This window comes from Thrips palmi, unplaced genomic scaffold (assembly GCF_012932325.1).
Source record: "Thrips palmi isolate BJ-2018 unplaced genomic scaffold, TpBJ-2018v1 HiC_scaffold_12, whole genome shotgun sequence".
Taxonomy (NCBI): Eukaryota; Metazoa; Arthropoda; class Insecta; order Thysanoptera; family Thripidae; genus Thrips; species Thrips palmi.
The window spans coordinates 3,150,755-3,174,328 of NW_023144623.1; the positions used below are offsets into that span (position 1 = coordinate 3,150,755).

The following is a 23,574-nucleotide window of genomic DNA, read 5'->3' on the forward strand; positions in this document are numbered from 1 at the left end:
AAATTCCAAACGCTACACTGTCAGAAATTTCCAAAGAAAATAATATGGAAAAATCATGGAGTTTTTCTGAAGCTTCTGCATAGAGCTCTCCATAAAAGCAAACTCTGGGCTTTCTCTGAAAATTTTCGGAATTTGGAACAAAAATGCATGCTTTACTATCAGGAAATCACGAAAAACCTGTTTGCAACCAGGCAAAGTATGAGGGGAAAAGGTGGCCCCTCCTTGTTTAGCTCAGTTTTTAGGCACGAAGTAGCCTTATAGTACCCAGGATTCAGCTGGCCCGAGATTCAATTTGTGTGGCCCTTTATGCATTTCGGAAATTTTCTATACGATTTTAATGAGACTTTGCAGAGTTGTAGAACTTCGAACGCTGATCCTCATGCTGAAATCTGGTTAAAAAGTTGGTGGCCAATTTTGAGAAATTTGCTGTCAAAATCGCCGTTTCCATGGCAAAACTCGACTCGTCAAAGGAAAAAAAAAAGGAGTGGGGGGAGCCGAGCCGGGGCGGGCTTCTTTTTCGGTCTGTACAGCTTACTCCAAAAGCTGAAATAGCACGTTCGAAATGAAAAAAATTTTTTGACTGCAGGTAGAGAAGATGCAACAATAGAATTGATCCAGGAAGCGGAAGAAGGGGATAACTCAATTTTAGCCATTTTTCAGGAGAAACCAAAAACTGATAGCAGGGAAAACTAAAACAAAACAAATGAATGTTGCAGATGTTAATAATTTCAAAAAGCATTAGTAAAATTTTGGAAAAAAATCAAAAGTGTAAGGAAATCACTTTTCGTTGAAATGGAAAACAGAGTCAGCTCAGCTTATATTTCCTAAACTAAGAGGAATTTGGAGACAAGTCAAGTGGAACAATAGTCTGCATAAAGTGTATGTTATTCTGGTGTATTTTTTGGACTTAGCTCTTTTTTCCAAATTGAAATTAAAAATTAAGGGGGGGTTAAGTTGAGTTGATTCTTTTTACACTAGATTCATAAAAATAAGTTGAGTTGTATCCTTTTGCCAATTTGTCAAACGGACTCATGTGGACTTCGGTTGAGTTATCTCCATTTTCCAATGAAATTTAGACCGTAAAAGGGGTTAAGTTGAGTTATACCTTTTTTCCATGTGGATTTTCTCCTAAACTGCTTGGAATTCAGTCAAACGATTTGGTGGAATGATGTAAACCATTCTAAGGCACAATAATAAAATAAAAACTCAATTTGGGGATAAGTCAAGTTATTCCCTTCTTCCGCTTCCTGGATCAATTGGTGTCTGTTCGAACGCAGTTTTTCGGGTAGAACTATCCAATAATACTTCTTGATTGGAGTGTTTTTGGACATGCGCAGTAGGTTTGCACTGAAAAACCAAATGTGGTCCAGACCGCACCACTGGTGTGGTCAGATGGATGCCATTTTGACCGCATCAGTTGGTGCAGTCTAGACCACGTTTGGTTTTTCAGTGTGCAACCTGTTTAACAGTTTAACCAACTGTAGCATTTGAAATCTGTATTAATTTTGCTCTCTTTCTTGCTTTTTCTTTGTTTCCTGCTTATGAAAATTCATATAAAACAAATTTTCAATTTTTATGTGATGACTCTAAAAAAATATTCACAGAAAATTAGCAAAACAAAAGTTCTTTTTTTCTGACATTAAGTTTCTCAAATATTACTTTTTTTTCTGTCAATAAAACAATTTTGTTGTTGTTGTGATTCAGTTAGCACTGGGACCACTTCGCTCCACCTCGCGACTTGCAGTGCTCATGTTCCTCGAACAAGACTCACCCGCGTTTCGAAACCATCCCTCCCGAGTTTATGAAGTTTATCACCAACCGTCGTGGCGTTGATACGTTGTAAGGGAGAACTATTACACAGAATTGAAGAAAACATGACTAGAGAACCATAGCCTTTTGAAACAAGCCGAACAATTCAACGTCAGCAACAATGGATGGGCAGTTTTAATGCGCGACTGCTGGTGCTTTCAGCTTCGCGATTTTCGCAAGGGCGCAGACGCCGAGAAACAAGTTGCCAACCCGTGAAAATTAATTTACTGCCTTCTTTCTGCTAAGAACATTTTAATACTGATGGACTATAGAGATGTTCCATTGTCAGAACACTGCGGAATACATTAGCATTTGTATTTTTTGAATTTACCAGCATTGTGATTTCTATTTATTGTCAAGTTTAAATTTCGACGGGTGGCACATTGACCACATTGGTACCACTGCCATTGGTAGTCCCCTGAGCCACAACTTCACAACACCACTTCTTTTCTTTCTCCACACTCTTACACAATAATCAAATTGACTTCGTGACTCCTAGGATTTCTTGAAATCGTATTTTTTATAATATTAAGCGAGACCTGCAGCAGGATATAAGTCAAATAAGCTCCCAGAACGATGGGTCCTAAGAACAAGATCCGATCTGGCAGGTCGTGCGGAAAAGATCCGATCTGCCAAGTCCGTGTAGAAAAGATCCTATCTGCCAGGTCCGCGCGGAAAACGTCCGATCTCAAAAGTGCGTGCGGAAAGCGTCCGAAGTGTTATTTTGGTCGAAATTAGTTATCTCTTGGAAATAAAAGACCAAAAAATTCTACATTTTTTATGTCTTGGCTTCAATAAGCGTATGTGCAGTAGAAATACCCCCTTTTCATGAAAGTACATTTGGTCGATCTCCCGAAAGTGGTTGAAAGTCCGGTGAACATTGTCCGATCTCGGGCGACTGTTGTGCGCGTGCGCAGAAACTCGGCTTCTCTCCGCGCCAGCCAGTCGGGTTCGAAGGCTGCACGAACGCTGCTCGTCGAGAGCGTCCAGAGCGTGGAGAGAGGGAATGCCACCTCAGGCGTCATTATCATTTGGATTATATTGCTGGGTAAGTCATATGCCTAAAATAATCTGTAGTTCAATCTTTCGGTTGCCCCAGTTCTCATCTTTCATGCGTTTCAGCCATAGGATTTGGTTACATCTGATTCAGTTCGCACCTGCTGGCAACATAACCTACACAACTCTCCAGAACAAATGCTAATTTCGGTGTTTCCTTTCAATGTATATGCTCCGGTGGCGAATCCTAGCTTCCAAATGACGTGGGCTTTCAATTCACCCCATATATTCATATTAAAGTTATAATTAGGCCGCAGGCTAGTGGTGATTTGCCCGCGCCTATGTAGGCTAGCCAAGACAAATGCCATGTTTTGTTTCTCTTTCCTTCGAAATTATTCCTCTAAGTGCTCGTTAATTTAAGTTAAAATTTATTTTTTCCCTCATCTTGCAGTGTTAGTGACCATGAAGAGGGGGGAGAAAATGTTTCAAAAGCTGGGGATCGAGCCTCCCATGATAGCTCAAACATCACAAAGTAAGTTGCTATTTTGGTGTTGCACTGCTGCAGCTGCTAACCATTTTACCAAACGATAACAATGACAAGAAGAGGTCACTTCACTTTGTTGAAGCCACTCAGTAGTCAAACTGCCCAAATGTTGTTGCCGCAGATTGTTTTAGCCATGGGCTATGGGTGATGGTGAAGTTTTGTTATTATTTTTTTCTGTTTCTCAAAATTATTCAAGAGCTCTGATGCTTAGTGTTCTCATTATGAAACTTTAAATCGCCCACAAGGGTTCTGATTTTTTTTTCTTCTTGCATAGCTGTGTTTAAATTTTGTTTGCAGAATTTGGAAGAGTTATTAGTTGAAGTGTTGAAAGAAAAAACGGAAACTGATGAGGAGCTAAGCAGGATGCAAAATCAGCTACTGGAAAAAGTGAGTGGAGCTAGTTCATTCTTTGCTTCTTTTTGCTTTGTCTTTACTGTCACTACCATACTTCTGCCTCTGTGTGTAAGGGAAGGTGGGGACCCATGTATCACTTTTTTTTGTTTTGAGTGTCAAAATTTTGGTTTTGGGCATAAAGCAAATGTTTTGGGTCAGAAGCATGAGTTTATCTTCCTTCTACAAGGGCCAATTGAATTTGTTCATGTATCTCATCTGGTTTTGGATAGGAGCGCAATCTACTGAAATCATGTATTTGATACATCGGACCCCATACCTGGGGTCCCATGTATCATCCATGGGGACCCATGTATCACAGCTATTTTCTTCAAAAATAACTTCAATAAAAGGACAAATTATGCAACATTTCCTTGCCGCATTAATTTCTACAATATGTTTATAAGTTTGACCGAGTTTGACCATTCCTAAGGTAAGTTGAGGTCAAAGAGAGAAGGTGAAGATTCATGTATCACAAGTGGGGACCCATGTATCACAGGTGGGGACTCATGTATCACTTTTTTTTTTTGGTGTTTGTTTAATGGCAAAATGTAACTAGACTGTAACACCTGTCGCCTGTCACTCTATTATAATATTGTAATGATTACAGCACAGGCATTAAAATAGGAAAATGTCCGTGATTAATTGCCCCCCCAACATGAAATTTGAGTGATACATGGGACCCCAAAAAATGTGATACATCGGTCCCCACTTGTCGGAGCATTGAACATTGCGGTGTATAGCCAGAACCTATGCTCGGATGTTGCTGTTCGGCACTGCTATTTGTTGTCAAAGCCCTTCCGCACACTCCCACATCAAAAAATTGCGACAATGTTCCATAGCAGGAAGCTAATGAAAGATATTTGAAGAAATTTTTTTTTTACTTTCCCTCAGTTTTGGGGACCAAAATTTTCACTTAGTCACGCCGCCATGTTTGTTGGAGATGCCAGGTCGCATCCTTCCATAAAATGAAGCTCTCTAGATGGTGTTTCGATTCCGCAACACGTGACTCGCCTCGCGGCCGAAACTGAAATTTAATACGCCGTGATACATGGGACCCCGTGATACATGGGTCCCCACCTTCCCTTAGGATTTAGAGCTGGGCGACTGTCTGAAAGAACTTGAACTCTGTCGTGCAATGCAATGAAACAATGGAGGAGCTCATCAAAGCCTCAGGACCAATTGGATGAGCTCTCAAAGGTATTGACTAATGCCTGTTGCCTTCTTTATGAACGTCAGGATTACCACAATTTAGCCTAGATCTCTCATAGTCTGGAGGTGCTAATTTTAGAAGTGGATTAAGTATTCAAATTCATGCATCGTTTGTTACGCATTCTTTACCGGTAAAGATGAGTATGCGTTTGGTAAGACATAACTTGGTGACACATGTTTATCTCAGTAAATACTTAACACACAATTGTAATGTAATATTTTTTGAATAGGTATGATTTTGGTGAGAAACTAATGTTAGAATCTTTTTTCTGTTACCATGAACCTTTTTTTTTACCTTAAAATCAAGAGGAGATAAGTGCAATAAGTTAATATTTTGAAAAGTTTAACATTTTTTGAGATGTTGTGCTGCATGCCAGCCAAAATGTTCTTGCCTCCAGGGGCATGTTAGAACACTTCAGCTATGAAACGTGATGTAGACCAATGGATACAGCCCCCCCCATCTCTAAACCCATGTTCAATGCCCATAGATTGTACTATACAAGCATTTTTCTCTGTAGTCACGTTCACTGTTAAAAAAAAAGTCTGAAAATTCAGACTAAATTGGTCAGAAGTTATTAACAGACTTGAGAGGTCTGAAAATTGAGACCGTTTAGATGGTCTGAAAATTCAGAACTGGAGAGTCTTACATTTAAGAGTTTGGTGGTCTGAAAATTCAGTCCCGTATGGAAATTGTCAACTGAAAGGTTCGTGACATGATAAATATGACATAGGCAGAATCTCAGGTGTGTGTGAACCTCCAGAGAGGACAACATAGAGTAAGAATTGTGTTGAGGGAGAAGATCCTCTGGACTTTTCCCTGCCTCTCGGGAGGCCGGCCTGTGGCACCCAAGGAAGTGGCGACACGGAGCCACCCGCGAGAGGTAAATTAAAATGTGGATTGTTCAACTCCCACCCATATTACGGAGATAAATCTTGCCGCAGAAAATGGTTCTCATATGGCCGATGAAGTCTTGTCAATTTGGAACTTTTCACCTAATATATTTTCACATTAGAAGCCTTTAAAACAGAAGTAGGTATGTTCTACAACATGCGCGCCATCTAGCGGGCAAACGAAATCTTGGGTTGGTCTGAATTTTCAGACTTAATCATCTCAATTTTCAGACTGCGCTGGTCTGAATTCAAGTTCTGAGACGATCAGGTCGCAATTTTCATACCGGAAGGCTAAATTTTCAGACAAGCAGTCTGAAACAAGTCTGAAAAATAGATTCAGACCACCAAGTCTGACAAAAGTGGTCTGAATTTTCAGATTTTTTCTAACAGTGTTGTTACCAAAACCATCAAGTATTCATAAGACATCAGTGAAATGATTTACCCCTTATATTGACTGAAATATGGAGATTACATATGTGTCACCTGAAGGCAAAGAATGAGTACCACTTAGCAATATTTATAAATTGCTTCTGTAACTTGTTTTAACGATTTTTAGTTTTTGGCCCGTCCCGTTTATTTTTTTGTAAAAAAAATGACGGAGGGACGGGCATATAGTATGATCCCTGCTGTGCGTGCGTCCGTCCGTTCGTCCGAGGACTTCCCGTGGTCCGATCTTGACCAAATTTGGTATGCACCCTCCTTGGGTGACCCTAAGAACCGCCCGGTGGCAGCAAATCCGATCCGAGCCCCGGGGGCGCTGCTGCAGGTGCATCATGGTCTACATGGGGTCGAGGAGGATCTCGGCAACAGATGCAGCTAGGAGGGCATGTAATGTAGGGGTATTTTTTGGCTGAGCGATAGCGAAGCCTGTTACTCCATTGGGACATGGCCGTCACTACAATTTGGTGAAATACGTGGTTGCAGGGGTTCACGAAAATGGCTCGTTCTCGGGAACGAAGCCGAACACATTTTTTGGTCAACATTTTCGTTTAGGGAAGGGTTTAAGCTATCTTTTAAGCCCAGAATGGTCAAAATCGGTTAAGGATGTAGGAAATGGCGCTAATTTGAAAACTTCACTAAAGTTTTAAAGTTATAAAACGTTTTTGGACATAAAAACTTCAATGACAAAAAAGATTCAGTTTTTCATCCTCTTTCCAAATCTGGTCTCGGATTTGACCTACGACCAATGGTTGCCGAGATATTGCCCTCCAAAGTTGCGTTATTCCAATATTTAGCAAAAAAGTAAATTGGCCATAGCCCAGCCTCTGGGGGGCCGGACCCCAAACCAAGTACCGATTATTTCATGGGACCATAGGGGTAACAAACCCTGAAAACGAGAACCGGATCGGAGCCCATGGTGGCTAAGGCCTGGTTGACTTCACATGGAATGTCCCCATTGGGGTTGAAGAGTTTTTCCTGTCTGTCTGTGTGTGTGTCCGCACTACTCCTCCTGAACGGCTCGGCCGATCTCGGTGAGATTTTGCACACTTTTTGGGTACGTCCTTGGCTCGTCACACGCGAAATTTCACCATCCCAGCTCAACTGGTTCAGTTTTAATTGCCGAAAAACACATAAAAACGGCGAAAAAACGAGTTTTCCGCAGGCAGATTACTTCTGTCTTGAAGAAAGGAGGGTCAGAGCCCCAACAAGTTAAAAAGTTCCAAGGGTCAAGATCGTGTTATCTGTAGACGAAGCAACTCTATCTACGATGGAGGGGGGTCTAGAAAGAAACAAGTTAGAAGTAAACGACGACGGACAAGCCATTGCCTGCCGAAGGCAGGCTAGCGCCGCAGGCCAAGGTAGGTACGCCAGGCGCGGATTGGAGGAACAGGCAGCGAGACATCGCGAGGCCTGTTACGACAAGACGCGGTCTGGCGTAAACCTACCTTGTAGTAGTCAATGGTTATGTGATTGTTTAAGGGGGGAGGCTCGCCAGTAACACTAAAATTTTGGTTAAATTTAAAAACATATATTTTTTTCCTGATTGTTTTGAAGGAATGAGGGGTTTTCCAATGGAAAGATCACACTTTTAAGAACATTTTGTAAAAAAAGTTATTTATTTTGGGCCACTTTAACCAGGTTCTGAAGGCATATCAAAAATACCTTGCAAAAAGACATAAATTCACTGCGCGCAAGGTTTTGAAGCTATCCGGCAACTTTTTCCAAATCCGTTTGTTTCCCCTGAAACTAGACACTTGGCTTTATAGATTGAACCTCTAGGTTTTACATATCTGGTTTCTAACTATTGTTATTTTACATTTCACAAAAATATTTAAAAGTATACAAAATTTGAGCTTTTAAAAGTTGATAAAAACCACTTGCAGTTGTTCAATTTGGAAACTAGAGGTTCAATTTATGGATCTTGTTTAGGTGGAACACCAGAAAAAATTTCAAGTCAATACGTGAAATGGTTTGGCCTAAATCGTGCGCGCAAGGCCCAAAATATCGCAATTGAGTAAAATGGCTCTAAAGTTTGAACGGTCTAACCTAACCTGTGGAAAATAGTTTACAAAATGTTGTCCTCTGACCGAACGGTTTCGAAATTCGAAACCAATCAGCCACATAATTAAAGGGCTTGATGCAAAGAATTCAAAAATCTCAAAACCGAAAATCTGTTTTTTTGACGGAAAATGACCAGCCTCCCCCTTAATAAAAAACACATATTATGTCATTGTTAAAAGAAAATAAAAATGTGTGTACACTAAAAGGCCTAGCACAACCAAAGATTCATTTTATTCTCCTAGTTTCCAACACACGAGTGTAGGCAAGAACTCTGCTCTTATAGCTACATGGTTCCTACTGGTAACTGTTTCATTTTTCTCACTTGGACTCTTTGGCCTTTAAATGGCATCATTCAATAATATCAGAACAGAAACAGTTATTTTAACACCCATTTTGAGACCAAGAAAGTCGTTGGCTTTCACTATAGTCTTGATGAAGCATCTTTTTAACTAATTGGCTGAGCGATAGCGAAGCCCGTTACTCAGTTGAAGAGTTTTTCCTGTCTGTCTGTCTGTCCGTCTGTCTGTCTGTGTGTGTGTCCGCACTACTCCTCCTGAACGGCTCGGCCGATCTCGGTGAGATTTTGCACACTTTTTTAGGTACGTCCTTGGCTCGTCACACGCGAAATTTCACCATCCTAGCTCAACTGGTTCAGTTTTAATTGCCGAAAAACACATAAAAAAAGGCGAAAAAACGAGTTTTCCGCAGGCAGATTACTTCTGTCTTGAAGAAAGGAGGGTCAAGGGGGGGGGGGAGCCACCCAGCCCCAACAAGTTAAAAAGTTCCAAGGGTGAAGATCGTGTCATCTGTAGACGAAGCAACTCTATCTAGAAGGGAGGGGGGTCTAGAAAGAAACAAGTTAGAAGTAAACGACGACGGACAAGCCATTGCCTGCCGAAGGCAGGCTAGCGCCGCAGGCCAAGGTAGGTACGCCAGGCGCGGATTGGAGGAACAGGCAGCGAGACATCGCGAAGCCTGTTACGACAAGACGCGGTCTGGCGTAAACCTACCTTGTTATCATCTGGTTTGGCTCATGTAAGGTCTTAAAATATTCCCTAATGCCCGTATTAAATCACTGTCCTTTGAGAATTTTCGTTAAGTCAAAGGCCGATTTGTCCTGGAGTCCTGAAATTTGTATTGGCAATGTCTCAGAATGGCCCCGTGACACATTTGGGGATCGAGCAAATCTGAGCAAGTGTCGAGGGACATCCGAGCAAGTCCCGAGCAAGTCCCGAGCAAAAGGTCCCACCGAGCAACGCAGCCGAGCAACGGCGCCAATCCTTACAAAAAGGCCTTCCCTGGCTCAGAAAACAGTCCGAAATGTATCAACCCATACATTTTTCGAAAGGGGAGATCATGAGGCAGATGACTAAGCATGTGGCTTTGCTCATTTCCTCAATCCATTTGCCGAAACAGGCTTTGAAACTGGCGGAACATGAACAACAGCAAAGTGTGCCTTGTGTGCAACACGCCCGCACCCGTGACTGGCGGGACGGCCCGCCCCGCAGGCGCGCGCACGGCCACCGCTGTGACATAGACGCCTTGCCTCGCAGCGGCTAGGCAACCCAGCACGCGCCACCACCCCTCCTTCGTCGCTCTGCCTCCGACTCCTCTCTGCCTCCGGCTTTCGTCGCCCTGTCTCTCTCGCACTCTTAGGCAACGCCCTTTGACTGCGAGAGAGTCATTTCGATTCTGTCACACTATGTCCACACTCCAGTCGTCAATGATCCCTCATTGATCATTGCACCGTGACTTTGTTTCAGTTTGTTTTCTTTGTTTCAGAAATGAAGACTTGTGTCTCTTGTCTCCACTTCCAGTGTAGGCCACAGGAAACCACCAGCACCTGGACACTAACTAACTTAACAAGGTAGGTTTACGCCAGACCGCGTCTTGTCGTAATAGGCTTCGCGATGTCTCGCTGCCTGTTCCTCCAATCCGCGCCTGGCGTACCTACCTTGGCCTGCGGCGCTAGCCTGCCTTCGGCAGGCAATGGCTTGTCCATCATCGGTTACCTCTAACTTGGTGCATGCTGGCGCCCCCCAGACCCCCTTCTACAAGACAGAAGTGATCTGCCTGCAGAAAACTCGATTTTTCGCCGTTTTTTAGGTGTTTTTCGGCTATAAAAACTGAACCAGTTGAGCTAGGATAGTGAAATTTTGCGTGTGCCCAGCCAAGGACATGCCCAAAAAGTGTGCAAAATCTCACCGAGATCGGCCGAGCCGTTCAGGAGGAGTAGTGCGGACACACAGACAGACGGACAGACAGACAGACAGGAAAAACTTTTCAACCCCAATGGAGTAACAGGCTTCGCTATCGCTCAGCCAACAAGTCTACGCTGTTTGACCACATCACAGTTGCCATTCTGAATTCTCGGGGAAAGGTCTATCTATGGTCCGTTCAATTCAATCCTTTCTTATTAAAATTATTTGCGTACTTAAATGCTCTCTGTTGTTCCTTTTGACGTCATATGCATGGTTATGCCATTCCTGGAATTATATTTCAAATAAGAACTGGGGTAGATTTCTTACAAGGTTGAGTGTTTATTAATCACAACTACATCCACCCTAGTTCTTATTTGAAATATAATTCCAGGAATGGCATAACCATGCATATAACATCAAAAGGAACAACAGAGAGCATTTACTTACACAAATAATTTTAATAAGAAAAGATTAGATTGAAAATACCATAGATAGACCTTTCCCCGAGAATTCAGAATGGCAACTGTGATGTGGTCAAACAGCGTAGACTTGTTAAGTTAGTGTCCAGGTGCTGGTGGTTTCCTGTGGCCTACACTGGAAGTGGAGACAAGAGACACAAGTCTTTATTTCTGAAACAAAGTCACGGTGCAATAATCAATGAGGGATCATTGACTGGAGTGTGGAGATGGTGTGACAAAATCGAAATGACTCTCTCGCAGTCAAAGGGCGTTGCCTAAGAGTGCGAGAGAGACAGAGCGACGAAAGCCGTCGCACTCGAGCTGCAAGGGCGGGCAGGCTGCAAGCGATTCCGAAGAATACTTTCGTCGCTGTCTCTCTCGCACCCCGGAGGCAGAGCGACGGTGCTGGGTTGCCTAGCCCAGCGGTTCCCAACAACCTTTTTCGGTTCGCGACCTCAAATTTGTAGCCAAAAATTTCCGCGACCCCCAGGAAAAATTTCGCGACCCCACGCGACCCCTCCTTAAGCATGCCTTTGATACAAAGTGCGATAATCCGGCTTAGTTTGGAAGCAGTGTTGTCTCAAAGTTGATCAAAACGGCTACAAATGTCTGTGAAAAATCGTGTTTTTGGCCGACTTTAAGCATCTACTGCGTCTGATCCGAAGCGGTATTTCGTCCTTCCTCAACGGGCAATTGGTCTTTGGACCTTCCTTTTGCGTGACTTTGTTACGGAAAGCGATTATCTGCCTTAGTTTGGGAGCAGTACTGCCGCAAAGTTGATCAAAACGGTCACAAATTTCTGTGAAAAATTTTGTTTTGGGCCGACTTTAAGCATCTACTGCGTCTGATCCGATGCGGTATTTCGTCCTCCCTCAACATGCAATTGGTCTTTAAACCTTTCTTTTGCATGCCTTTGTTAGGGAAAGCGATTATCTGCCTTAGTTTGGGAGCAGTATTGCCGCAAAGTTGATCAAAAAACGATTTTTCAGACATTTGTGACCGTTTTGATCAATTTTGCGGCTATACTGCTTTCAAACTAAGGCAGATAATCGCACTCCGTAACAAAGGCATGCAAAAGACAGGTTCAAAGACCAATTGCCCGTTGAGGGAGGACGAAATACCACCTCGGATCAGCCGCAGTAGATGCTTAAAGTCGGCCCAAAACACGATTTTTCACAGACATTTGTGACCGTTTTGATCAACTTTGCGGCATTCAAGCAGTCACTGCGTCTGATTTGAGGCGGTATTTCGTCCTCCCTCTCCCTCATAGAGCAATTGGTCTTTGGACCTTCCTTTAGCATGCCTTTGTTACGGCGTGCGATTATCTGTCTTAGTTTTGGAGCAGTATTGCCGCAAAGTTGTTCACGCCAGTGCTCGGCGTGTGGGCTAGCCGGGAAACCACCGCGACCCCAGGCGACCACAGCCACCTCGCCGCGACCCCTCGAAATTTTTTCGCGACCCCAGAACCGCTGGCCTAGCCACTGCGAGGCAAGGCGTCTATGTCACAGCGGTGGCCGTGCGCGCGCCTGCGGGGCGGGCCGTCCCGCCAGTCACGGGTGCGGGCGTGTTGCACACAAGGCACACTTTGCTGTAGTTCATGTTCCGCCAGTTTCAAAGCCTGTTTCGGCAAATGGATTGAAGAAATGAGCAAAGCCACATGCTTAGTAATCTTCCCCATGATCTCCCCTTTCCAAAAATGTATGGGTTGATACATTTCGGACTGTTTTCTGAGCCAGGGAAGGCCTTTTTGTAAGGATTGGGGCCGTTGCTCGGCTGCGTTGCTCGGTGGGACCTTTTGCTCGGGACTTGCTCGGGACTTGCTCGGGACTTGCTCGGGACTTGCTCGGGACTTGCTCGGCATTTGCTCGGCATTTGCTCGGCACTTGCTCGGCACTTGCTCGGGACTTGCTCGGTACTTGCTCGGATTTGCGCGGATGTCCCTCGACACTTGCTCAGATTTGCTCGATCCCCAAATGTGTCACGGGGCGCTGGAATCGAGTTCGGACGCTTTCCGCACGCACTTTTGAGATCGGACGTTTTCCGCGCGGACCCGCCAGATCGGATCTTTTCCACACGGACCTGCCAGATCGGATCTTGTTCTTAGGGCCCATCGAGAAGATGGTCCCTTCTTGGGCCATTTCAGACGAAAGAATTCTTCGGCGAAGCCCTCTTGAACATATCTGAGAAAAGACTTGCATTTTGCCTGTCATCAGGATCCAAGTAATGCTCCAAAGAAGATTTGTTTAAGCCCTGAGAAAATCTCTCCGAAAAAAGATGGAAACAAAACGGAGTCTCCATGAACGTGATAACAGAGTTTTTCTCCATAAAACTTCGGAGCTAATTCCTAACAGAGTGGCATCAGCGGCTCATGCCACGATAGTTGTTTAGCCTGTGTATACGGCGTTTGAATTACAATGTGGAGTGTTCAGTTCTTACCCTGTCCAGTTTTTCCCCGCACTGGCCCTAGCGTGTAATGGTGAAATGCCAAAAAATGCCCTAGGCTAACGCATGGGAAGGCCTAGCACTTTACGTGCGATGCAAAAGCATAGCACAAATTTGTGGGATGAAAACATATTTTTAGAATGCTGTTCACTGAATATTTGACTCGTCACTTGGTGACAATTTCAAGGCTAATTTTCCTTACTAGAAAGTCATCAAAAGAATCGATGACATTGTTGTCACGCCCATGCATGCAATAAATATAGGATCTTTGATGAAAATGTCATCAACTTGTGATGAGACCGTCATCATTTGAAAGTGATGAAAATATCATCCACGATTTTGTCATAAAGTGACAACAAATTTTCAGTGTTCTAGCACAACCTTTAAGCCCGTGTTCCGCCAGCGAGGCCCAAGGCGAGCGTGCCCCCTACCTTTGTCGCACATGGCCGCAATCTCGTCGCTGCCATCACTGCAGCCGTCCACGTCGCCGTTGCACACCCAGGAGGCGGGGGTGCACTCGCCGCTGTTGCAGCGGTACTTCTTGAACCCGTCCTCGTAGTCGCAGGTGTCATCTGTCGACAGCATCCGTGCATCAGTTATCAGGTGTGCACAGTCACAGGCAATTACTTTGAAAGTTTTTTTTAATGCGTAGCATTTGAAATAAATTTTTACAGAGTGTTACCATCCGAGCCCAGCAACTTACTGATGAAAGCGGCGGGCATGTCGTTGTTCCAGTGGTCCGGCCGCACGTTGAGCGTGTCGCTGCTGGCCGAGGGCGCGGGCAGCGTGGCCACCTTGTCGGGGTGGCCCTGCAGCCACACTGCGAGCTGGCCCGCGCGCCGCTCCGCCTCGAACACCAGGTAGCCGCTGCGGAAGTGCTCCGCCGGCCGCGCCTGCACCAGAAACTTTGTTAAGATGACCTGTGTCATTTTATTTTGTGACCTTGACGTTCCTACATTGTGAGTGACATTGATTTTTCTACAACCTTGATCTTTCTCCAACCTTGATCTTCCTACAAGCTTCATCTTTCTACAAGCTTGATCTTTCTACAAGCTTGATCTTTCTACAACCTTGATCTTTCTACAACCTTGACCTACCGTAAGCCGGGGTATTATGAGACAATTTTGGGGTAATATGAGACGGAGTTTGGTTTGCGTAAGATTCGCTCTGACCTCGCTTTTCGGCCACAAAAAGAGCCACTGCTCTAAAAAATTAATTTGGCTGAGCGATAGCGAAGCCCTTGCCGTGTTTGGGCGCGCTGAAAAGTGACTGGTCGTGCGTCTGTCTGTCTGTCTGTGAGTCTGTTTGTACTCACCAACGATTCTCAGCAACTACAGTGGCTATAGTTTCAAGATTTCGTATTTAACGTCGCCTTAGTACCCCCCAACACGAGTTTGTTTCAAATCGTTGTTTAGTATCGTTTGAAATATTCAAAACATATTTTTGAATCAGGTTATTAGCATGGGTAGGTTGGCAGCACTCAGCACTCACCAATTTCTCATACCTGCGGCAGCGGCTCTCAAATACGGGACAGAAGCAAATAAGCAAATAAAACAAAATAACGAGCAGAAGGGTTTGGAAATGAGATCGGCCATAGTTTTTCAACATTCTAGAATGATTAAAACCCTTTTGGAGTATCAACACAGCGAAATATGGAGAATGGAAGTGCAAATGATTTACGTCTTTCGTTCCCCTCGCCCCTCTCCCCCGTTAGAGGGGAATCTTCTTCAGGTCAGTGCACTTTGACAGAGCATTGTAAAAAGAATGTTTTTATTTTCACCTTTTGTATTGTGGGCATCTACATATTTCATTTTCTATAGTGTCATCCTCTTTTTTAAATTTTCATACTAGAGGAAATCAGGGAAATGCATAAATAACTTGTGTTGAAATTAGCAGGCATACTTAGTTTGGACTCGAGAAATACATTCTTTTTCAAAACTGCAAGCTGACAAGAGTGCAAAAGTACTAACATGTGTTTATTAATAGAATCAATGTATGCTTGTGTGTATTGAGTTTTAATTGATATTGGGTTCAAAGAGACGACTCAGGTTTTGAGCGGTGAGTGAATTAGTGATTCGATTTAATGAGACGATTCTTTTAACATCACCGAAGTTAATATAACTGGTACTACTCAGTATTGTTTACATGAGTAAGAGAAATTATGTCGGTTCATTAAGTTTTGGGTAGCCTTGGCATTGGACTCTATGTGACGAATCACTGGATTTGACAATAATTGGTCCCCGTTAACTGGTTCAGATCAGCCTACCCTAAACTGCGACTCTCTTAATATTAACTGTGATAACATGTTCCAATCAATATTGTTTTATTCACTGGTTCACAATGAAAGAATGGCAAAATGTTTCTTAAATATTACTTATAAAATTGTGAATTCATTAGTTAGGAAAAAAAGATATCGAATAGTGACCCAAGCATACAAGTAGCCAATTAAGCGATTCAATGCTGGCAATTGAATGTTACTCGACTGAGGGATTCGCATTGGTGTGGCATCAGGGAATTGGTGACGACAGAGGGTGCTTCATGAAGACAAATAGGAACAATGTACAGAAAGAAATTTAGTCTAAAGTATTGTATGCAGTTTTCAGTGTACTAGTCACAAAAACTTCATTTATTTCAATGCCAATCCTACATTTTCATCTAGAGCTACGCAATTTTGGGCCAAACTTTCCAAGTTGAGATTTGTGTGTTTCGCTGTAGTTTTCAGTGCGCTGACCTCAATATTGACATCTAAATTGTTCCCTGACCCAAACTTTTAACACCAGACCTATAATTTCATCCCAGATTAGGTCATTTTGGACCAAAAATTTCAAGTCAAGGTTTATATTGTTTCCTGCAGTTTTTGATGTGCTGAACTTAAAAATGACTTCCAAAATTTTCTCAGACTCACACTTACCCGAATTTGGACCAATTTTGGAGCAAATTTTTTAAATCGAGTTTGACGTTGATCCCAGCAGTTGTTGGTGTGCTGATAACGAAAATCACTCCCATTTCGACTTCAGACTTATATTTTCATCCCAAATTAGGTCATTTTGGACCAAAATTTTCAAGTCGAGTTTTATATGGTTTCCTGCAGATTTTGGTGTGCTGAACTCAAAAATGACCTCCAAACTTTTCCCAGACTCACATTTAACCGAATTTTGACCAATTTTGGACCAAAATTTTTATATTGAGTTTGACTTTGATCCCAGCAGTTTTTGGTGTTCTGATAACGAAAATCACTTCCACTTGTGCCCCTGGTCTAAAGTTCACTCAATATGAGCCCATCATTGCACATTTCGTCTACTCAAGCAAAGTCCAAAGTGCACAAACTATGTCAATTCGCATCGCTCAGCCACACTACGCGCCCAGACTAAACGGCGCGTACCCCTAGTTACTCTTTGTTGGAACCATTTTTAGCCGTGAAGTTTGACAGGGATAAGTCATCAAATGCCACGAGCATCATAATTCTAACGATAAAAATCATGCGTCTCATATTACCCCGAAATTGTCTCATATTACCCCTGTCTACGGTACACACTAAATTCTTATGTACTTTTTGTCCGTGTACCCATGGCCATATTTGTTCATACGAAAGATATGCACAGTTATGATTAGGTATAATTTTACAAATATTGAAACAGAATATGGAAATTTGGTCCCTAATTTACTTATGAAATTGTACACAGCTTGCGTATGTGCAAATGGCCATAGTCATGGACAATAAAGGTACATAACATTTGGTGCGTACTTCTTGACCTTGGTCCGCCCACTCACCCCGCTGTTGTAGTTGCCGCCGGTGCAGTAGCGGCCTCGCGCGTTGCACCTTGTCAAGGCACTGAACGTGAGCTGTCCGCCCGGCACGGCGCCAGGCACCCACAGCCTGCTGCATTGGCCGCCGTCGCACAGGTGGAACTCGACGGGGCCGAACTCCTCCTTGTAGTGCACGCGCACGGTCACCCTCTGGCCGACGGACAGTTTCGTCGACGGGACTGAACGAAAGGGCAACGGGGGTTCAATTCAAAGCAGGTACATACTGCGTTCTGTTAACTGTCGCGCATGAAAGTTTCAGATTTTTATCTCAATCGTTCCGCTTACTTTGATTCACTAATTCGCCATGAAATTGACCCACCTTAGCAGTGAATTAGGCGCAAGCATCACGCTACGTATATTTTTGGCCCATAGCCTTTGCATAAAATTGGGCGTGCGCATGAAGCGCACAAATTCATGAATTTTTAAACGTATGCAGAATTTTATACAAAACTTATAGTCAAAAATCTACATTGAAATTTTGTGACAGTAGCAAATTTTTCCAGAATGTGAGTCTTTTCCTTCTTTATTTTATTTTTACTGTCATTAGCTGACCGCCATTTTTTGACAACCCAGCCAGGAGGAGCTGATGTCAAAAAACGGCCATGAAAACAAAACAAGCACCTTCGTAATACTATGAAGAAACACACCAAATTACAACGTGCAGCAGTCTTTTGGTGCATAGCATTTCCGCAAAATTGAGCACACGCGCGAAACGCTCTAATTCGTGCGCAACAACGCACACTGTCGTGCTTAGTTACGCACAAAATTCGTGCATTTCAAAACGCATGCATAATTTTACGCAAAGCTTGGGCCCCAAAAAGCTACATAGAAACTTACTCTACAAATCAAAGAGTGTACATAGTATGCTCTAGCTGGAGCATGCCTGCAAGCACGCTCTAGCTAGCGCATGCCTGCCAAGCATGCACTAACTAGTGCATACATGCCATGTACACGCTAACTGAAGCAGACGTTTACTCCATAAGGGATAGGGAGTTTTCTGCATCAGGAAGCGTGTACATGGCATGTATGCACTAGTTAGTGCATGCTTGGCAGGCATGCGCTAGTTAGAGCGTGCTTGCAAGCATGCTCCAGTTAGAGCGTACCATGTACACTCTTTGATTTGTAGAGTAGAGTGAAAGCTACATCTTCGTATCACGCTTGCGCCGTTTTCATCGCACATGGGACGTTTTCGACATTGCGCCTGTTCCCACGCACCACTGTCACACTTGGACGCTTTCTCATCGCTGCCGTCCTTGCAGCCGTCGACCACCCCGTTGCACACCCACGACGCGGGGGTGCACTCGCCGTTGTCGCACCGGAACTTTTTGAATCCATCTTGATAGGGGCACCTGTTGCCTGCAAAAGAAACGTAACCGTTTGCATCCTTGTGCTACCAACGCAATATCGCAGATGGCGTGTATTGGTCTCCTCTCCTTTTCTTTTATTGCCATAAAAACCGACGATTTTGATTGAAAATTTATCAAAACTGATCACTAATTTTGCAATACTACCGCCGAGGCTCTGCGTGCGTAGCCCCTCGTCTAGACTGCAAATCCAAGTGTGGGACAGTCTCACAACATTTAGTGTCTCCTCGCGCTTACAAGTGTGAGCCACGTTTTGTCGCACCGGCAGTGGGGTATTTTGTCCGGCCCCCTCAAATGTTCAGACTTAATAGTGCCATTTTGAGTTCGAAAGGGAGAAAAATATGGCAAAGTCACCAATTCTTTAATTTGTGCGTTTCGGCCGCAGGTTTTCTCGATTTGCAGTGTACACTAACATCAAACGGTGCATTGTAAACACCGAGGCAATGGCCTTCGTTTCTGCGCTGCCGCGTTGAATTACGTGCGACGGAGACAGAAGATTCATGCTGAAAGTTCAAAGAGCAATAGTCGGCATGTGCGATAAAACTGAGATCGAACTTATCGCAACCACAGGCATGACGCTCAGAGCGTAGGAATACAGAATCAAAACCTTACGAAGTATATTTTCAGCGTTACAAACTATCTAGTAACGAAGTGGAATGCAATTTCCTGGGAGTTCCTTGGATAAGCGGGACCCGCGGTTTTTTTTTTGTCGCGTGAATAGTTCCAAACTTCCTCCTGAGAAATGCCGTGCAGTCATAATACCAAGCTAATTCTCAGTACTTTACGAAACAAATCCATCATAAAACAGAGAAATTTGTTCGTAATAGAAGAAACTCATCATAAGTTACTGAGAACCCTTCACCATAGGGTACTACCTTCACTGTGCTGTCATAATAATACGCTTCTTGTTAGTACTACGAAGAAAAAGTTCGATATAGGTTCCACTGCAATGCCCAGTGGTAAGTTTACTTGCCACAAATTTGGCAAGCCGTTTTGAATGCCAACAATTGGCAAGCTTGGGCCGGAAATACTCCCCAGCTTGCCAAAATTTGGCAAGCTTCTGAAGATTGGCGACCAAAGCTTGCCAAATTTTGGCATTCAAAACGGCTCGCCAAATTTGTGGCAATCAAACTCACCACTGGCTCTGCAGTGTCTTGGGAGTGAAGCGGCGAGCTTTCTGACCTGCGCTGAGCACTGGTCCGCACAGGGCCAGGGCCAGGTACAGCCTCACGGCGATGGCCAGCTCCATGGCCGTGCCGGCGTGGCTGAGGCTCGCTGCGAGTGGCGAGGCGATGCGCGGAAAACTTTGCCACGGGACAAGCTCCTCCCAACCGGCCGGCGGCAAGACCGAGACTGAGGAATCCAGCGTGTGCAAGCACGACGGCCCCGCACCCTGACTCGGGCTGTCTCCCTCGCACTCACAGGGCGCCGCCCATGGGTGCGAGAGAGACAGAACGACGAAGACGACTCTCGGAGTGTCTCTCGGAGTCTGCCGCCTGGGACTCCCAGGCTCGCGCGTCACCGTATCGGAGCGAGAGGAGAGGGGGGGGGGCACAGCAGGCTGACCCCGAGCAGTCGCTCTGTCTCTTTTGCCCTCATGGCGCGTCCCGCACAAGTGTGAGAGAGCGACGAAGCGCTGTTTGGGATCTGCTACCTGCGCCGCGACTCGCACCAACAACAGGGACCCGGCTGGAACCGGGAAGGCTGCCGACCGCTGGGATGATCCATCTGAGCGCCGTGAGGTAATCAGAGCCAAGACAGTGTAGGAGAAGTACACAACTGTGCGTTGACCAATGTCCTACACACTTGGAAATGCTAATCAATGTTAGGCCAAGCGTAGGATGATGTCGAAAAATGTTGATTTTGGCGAGACATTTGTTTCTCGCCAAAAAAATGGTGAGACTTTTGTTTCTCGCCCCAAAAAATGGTGAGACTTTCGTTTCTCGCCAAAAAAATGGTGAGACTTGAGTTTCTCGCCACAGAATGGCGAGACTTTGTTTCTTTCCCCCAGGATGGAATGAATTCCGTCCTTTGACTTTTCAGTGTTTGGGGCATCCTCTTTTACGCCCTTCAAGGGCGTCAATCGTTTTATGACCTTGGGAAGGGTGTAAATGGTACAGGACTTAAGAAGGGACTATACTGAAAATGGTTTTTTTTTGGATCAATCCAGAAATTTTCTTTTGTTTTACCGTAAGCCGGGGCAATACTATGAGACAATTTCGGGGTAATATGAGACGGAGTTTGGTCAACGTAAGATTCGCTCTAAGCGTTCCCGCCCATTTTCCCCAAAAATAAATTCCCAAATATTGGCTTTCCAAAAAACATTTTCCCAAGGCACTCCTTCCCAAAATTAAAGTCCCGTAGTTGTTGGTAATATGGACCACTTTTCGACGTCAATTTAGAATTACTGAAAACTGCTGCAGTCTTGTCAATTATAATATATAATATACCATCCTTCCCGCGTGTTTTGGCCCAAACGGCATGTTATTAGCCTGCTTCTTTGCAGAGTAACAGCTGTGCAAAGAGTGGTCCGTATTACCGCCTAGTGTGGGGTAATATGGACCACCCCTGGAATTTTTCAGCTACGAAGGGTGATTCGGGTTTCCAATTGGCTTCAAAAACTTAAAAACGCTTTTTTGAGTGTGTTGGTAATGAGTGCCTCACTTGAATCTCGCGATAGGAGCTCCTGCGCCATCAAAATAGGGATTTTTGATAAAAGTGAAACACTGTGGAATCTGACATTAAAACAGCTTCTGTGCCGTATCTATTAAAAACCGTGAAACGCAATCAATCTAAACAAGTTTAAATTTCGATTTCGAAGACAATACACTTAAAACTTTTCACAGTATCTGCTATTCAACGTGGTCCAAATTACCCTGTAACGTTACAATTTTTCACTTTTTACCTCATAAGTCATCAACAAGTCGATTCTGAGATGCAAAGTTTCGACAGACGTAGTCTCAAAACATGAGGGAACAAGAACAAATACCAGAAACGGCAGCATTATTCGCACCGTAGACAGGGGTAATATGAGACAATTTCGGGGTAATATGAGACGCATGATTTTTATCGTTAGAATTATGATGCTCGTGGCATTTGATGACTTATCGAGGGGTCCTATTCAAAAGATCTTATCTGCGCGTTCCCCCCAAGACAATCTTATCTTAAACGCAGGCGGATTTCACCCAGTTTGACCAGTTGGGACACGTACGAGAGTAAGCGGAATAGATTTTTACATGTACTTTTGGTTTCTTTTATCTGTCATCTCCACATTTCAGTGAATTTTATCACAAATGATATTGATTTGTAGCTGTATTAAATGACCAAACTGAGTGGAATTCGCCTGCGTTTAAGATAAGATTGTCTTGGGGGGAACGCGCAGATAAGATCTTTTGAATAGGACCCCTCGTTATCCCTGTCAAACTTCACGGCTAAAAATGGTTCCAACAAAGAGTAATTAATTTTTTAGAGCAGTGGCTCTTTTTGTGGCCGAAAAGCGAGCTCAGAGCGAATCTTACGCAAACCAAACTCCGTCTCATATTACCCCAAAATTGTCTCATAATACCCCGGCTTACGGTAGTTGACGCTCCACAACTGAAGTTAGTCATTGAAATTCAAAAAACGCCAAAAAATAAGTTTCTTAAAATTTGCTGTAAATCGAGCTGATATCTCACTGTAAGTCTTGGAGCACCGTCTCATTGGCATTATTTGAGCCACGGTGCATGCAAGTTCGGTTGTTAGTGCCAGAAACGGTTTTCGAGTCCTCCGCTAGGCGGCAGCACCGATCGCAGAGAAGAATGTCGGGGCTGGTCCACATTCCCACTGTGGTCCAAATTACCCGCTTTCACGGTCCCTATTTTCCAATCCATTGTTACCAAATTTAGTTTCCCAAAAGTTCCCAAAAGTTTTCCCAAAATCTTTCCTTGTGTGCCCATGAACTCCAGAAGGGAACAGGCGGAGGTCATAATGACCGAAAAGGGGGTGGTGAGGAGCCTCCGGAAGAACAGTGTGAGTGATGGTTTTGATGAGTACCAAATTCTGGGCGAGGTAATTCTCACTCAATCACCCAAATCTGGGAGAAGATTTTTAGGCACGAAGTAGCCTTATAGTATCCCCCAGGATTCAGCCTCGCTGGGATTAGATCGCGTGGCCCCTTATGTAAGTCGAAACCTCTCTGTACGATTTTGATGAGATTTTGCAGACTGGTAGAATTCTGAGACGTGATTTCAATTCTGGAATATAATTGAAATCTTAGCGATAAATTTTGAGAAAATTGCCGTCAAAATCACTGTTTCCATAGCAAAGCTCGACTCGTCAACGAAAAGGGAAGAGAGAGGGGGGAGCCGAGCCAAACCCAACCAATAGCATGGCTCCTTTTCGCTTGTGTACAGGTTACCCCAAAAACGGTCGCTTCTTTGAAAAAGGACGTTCGAATAAAAAACTTTCCGCGACCGTGATAGAACAGATGTAACAATAGCACAAGAGGGTTTTTTGGACGCAGTCTTTTCATTGGCACTGCCTGATGAAAATTTTTAATGGGGATGTCTTTGCTCATGCGCGGAACATTACACAGTCATACCAACATGGAAACCTACACTCATTGTGAGTTTTGTGTTTGTTTCATTTTCAATGTGCATTTTCTACCACAAAATTAATCTGATTAAATTATGACATTACTCTACAAACTGAAGTGTGTACTCAGTATGCATCTACAGATGCATACTTATAAGTACACACCTACAGATGCATACCTAGCTGAGTACACAACTACAGATGCATACCTGTTAAGTATGCATCTGTAGGTGCATACTTGGCAAGTATGCATTAGTAGGTGTGTACTTGTCACCGTATAAATGCCCAGTATCAAGTACACATATACAGATGCATACTTGGCTGAGTACACATCTACAGATGCATACCTGCCAAGTATGCATCTGTAGATGTGTACTCAGCTTGGT

The 23,574-nt window shown here is 44.0% G+C and overlaps 1 protein-coding gene across 1 annotated transcript; it reads right to left on the reverse strand.

Annotated features, from left to right (window-relative positions):
* Positions 1-6,062: 6,062 nt before the first annotated feature.
* LOC117640444 (low-density lipoprotein receptor-like) lies at positions 6,063-19,976 on the reverse strand. The gene is made up of 6 exons (XM_034376947.1): positions 19,799-19,976; positions 18,468-18,608; positions 17,217-17,431; positions 14,149-14,338; positions 13,877-14,017; positions 6,063-6,154 (listed from the first exon to the last, which is right to left on the reverse strand). The coding sequence occupies exons 1-6, from the start codon at positions 19,863-19,865 to the stop codon at positions 6,063-6,065; spliced, it is 846 nt and encodes a 281-aa protein (XP_034232838.1). The 5' UTR covers positions 19,866-19,976.
* Between the last annotated feature and the right edge of the window lie 3,598 nt (positions 19,977-23,574).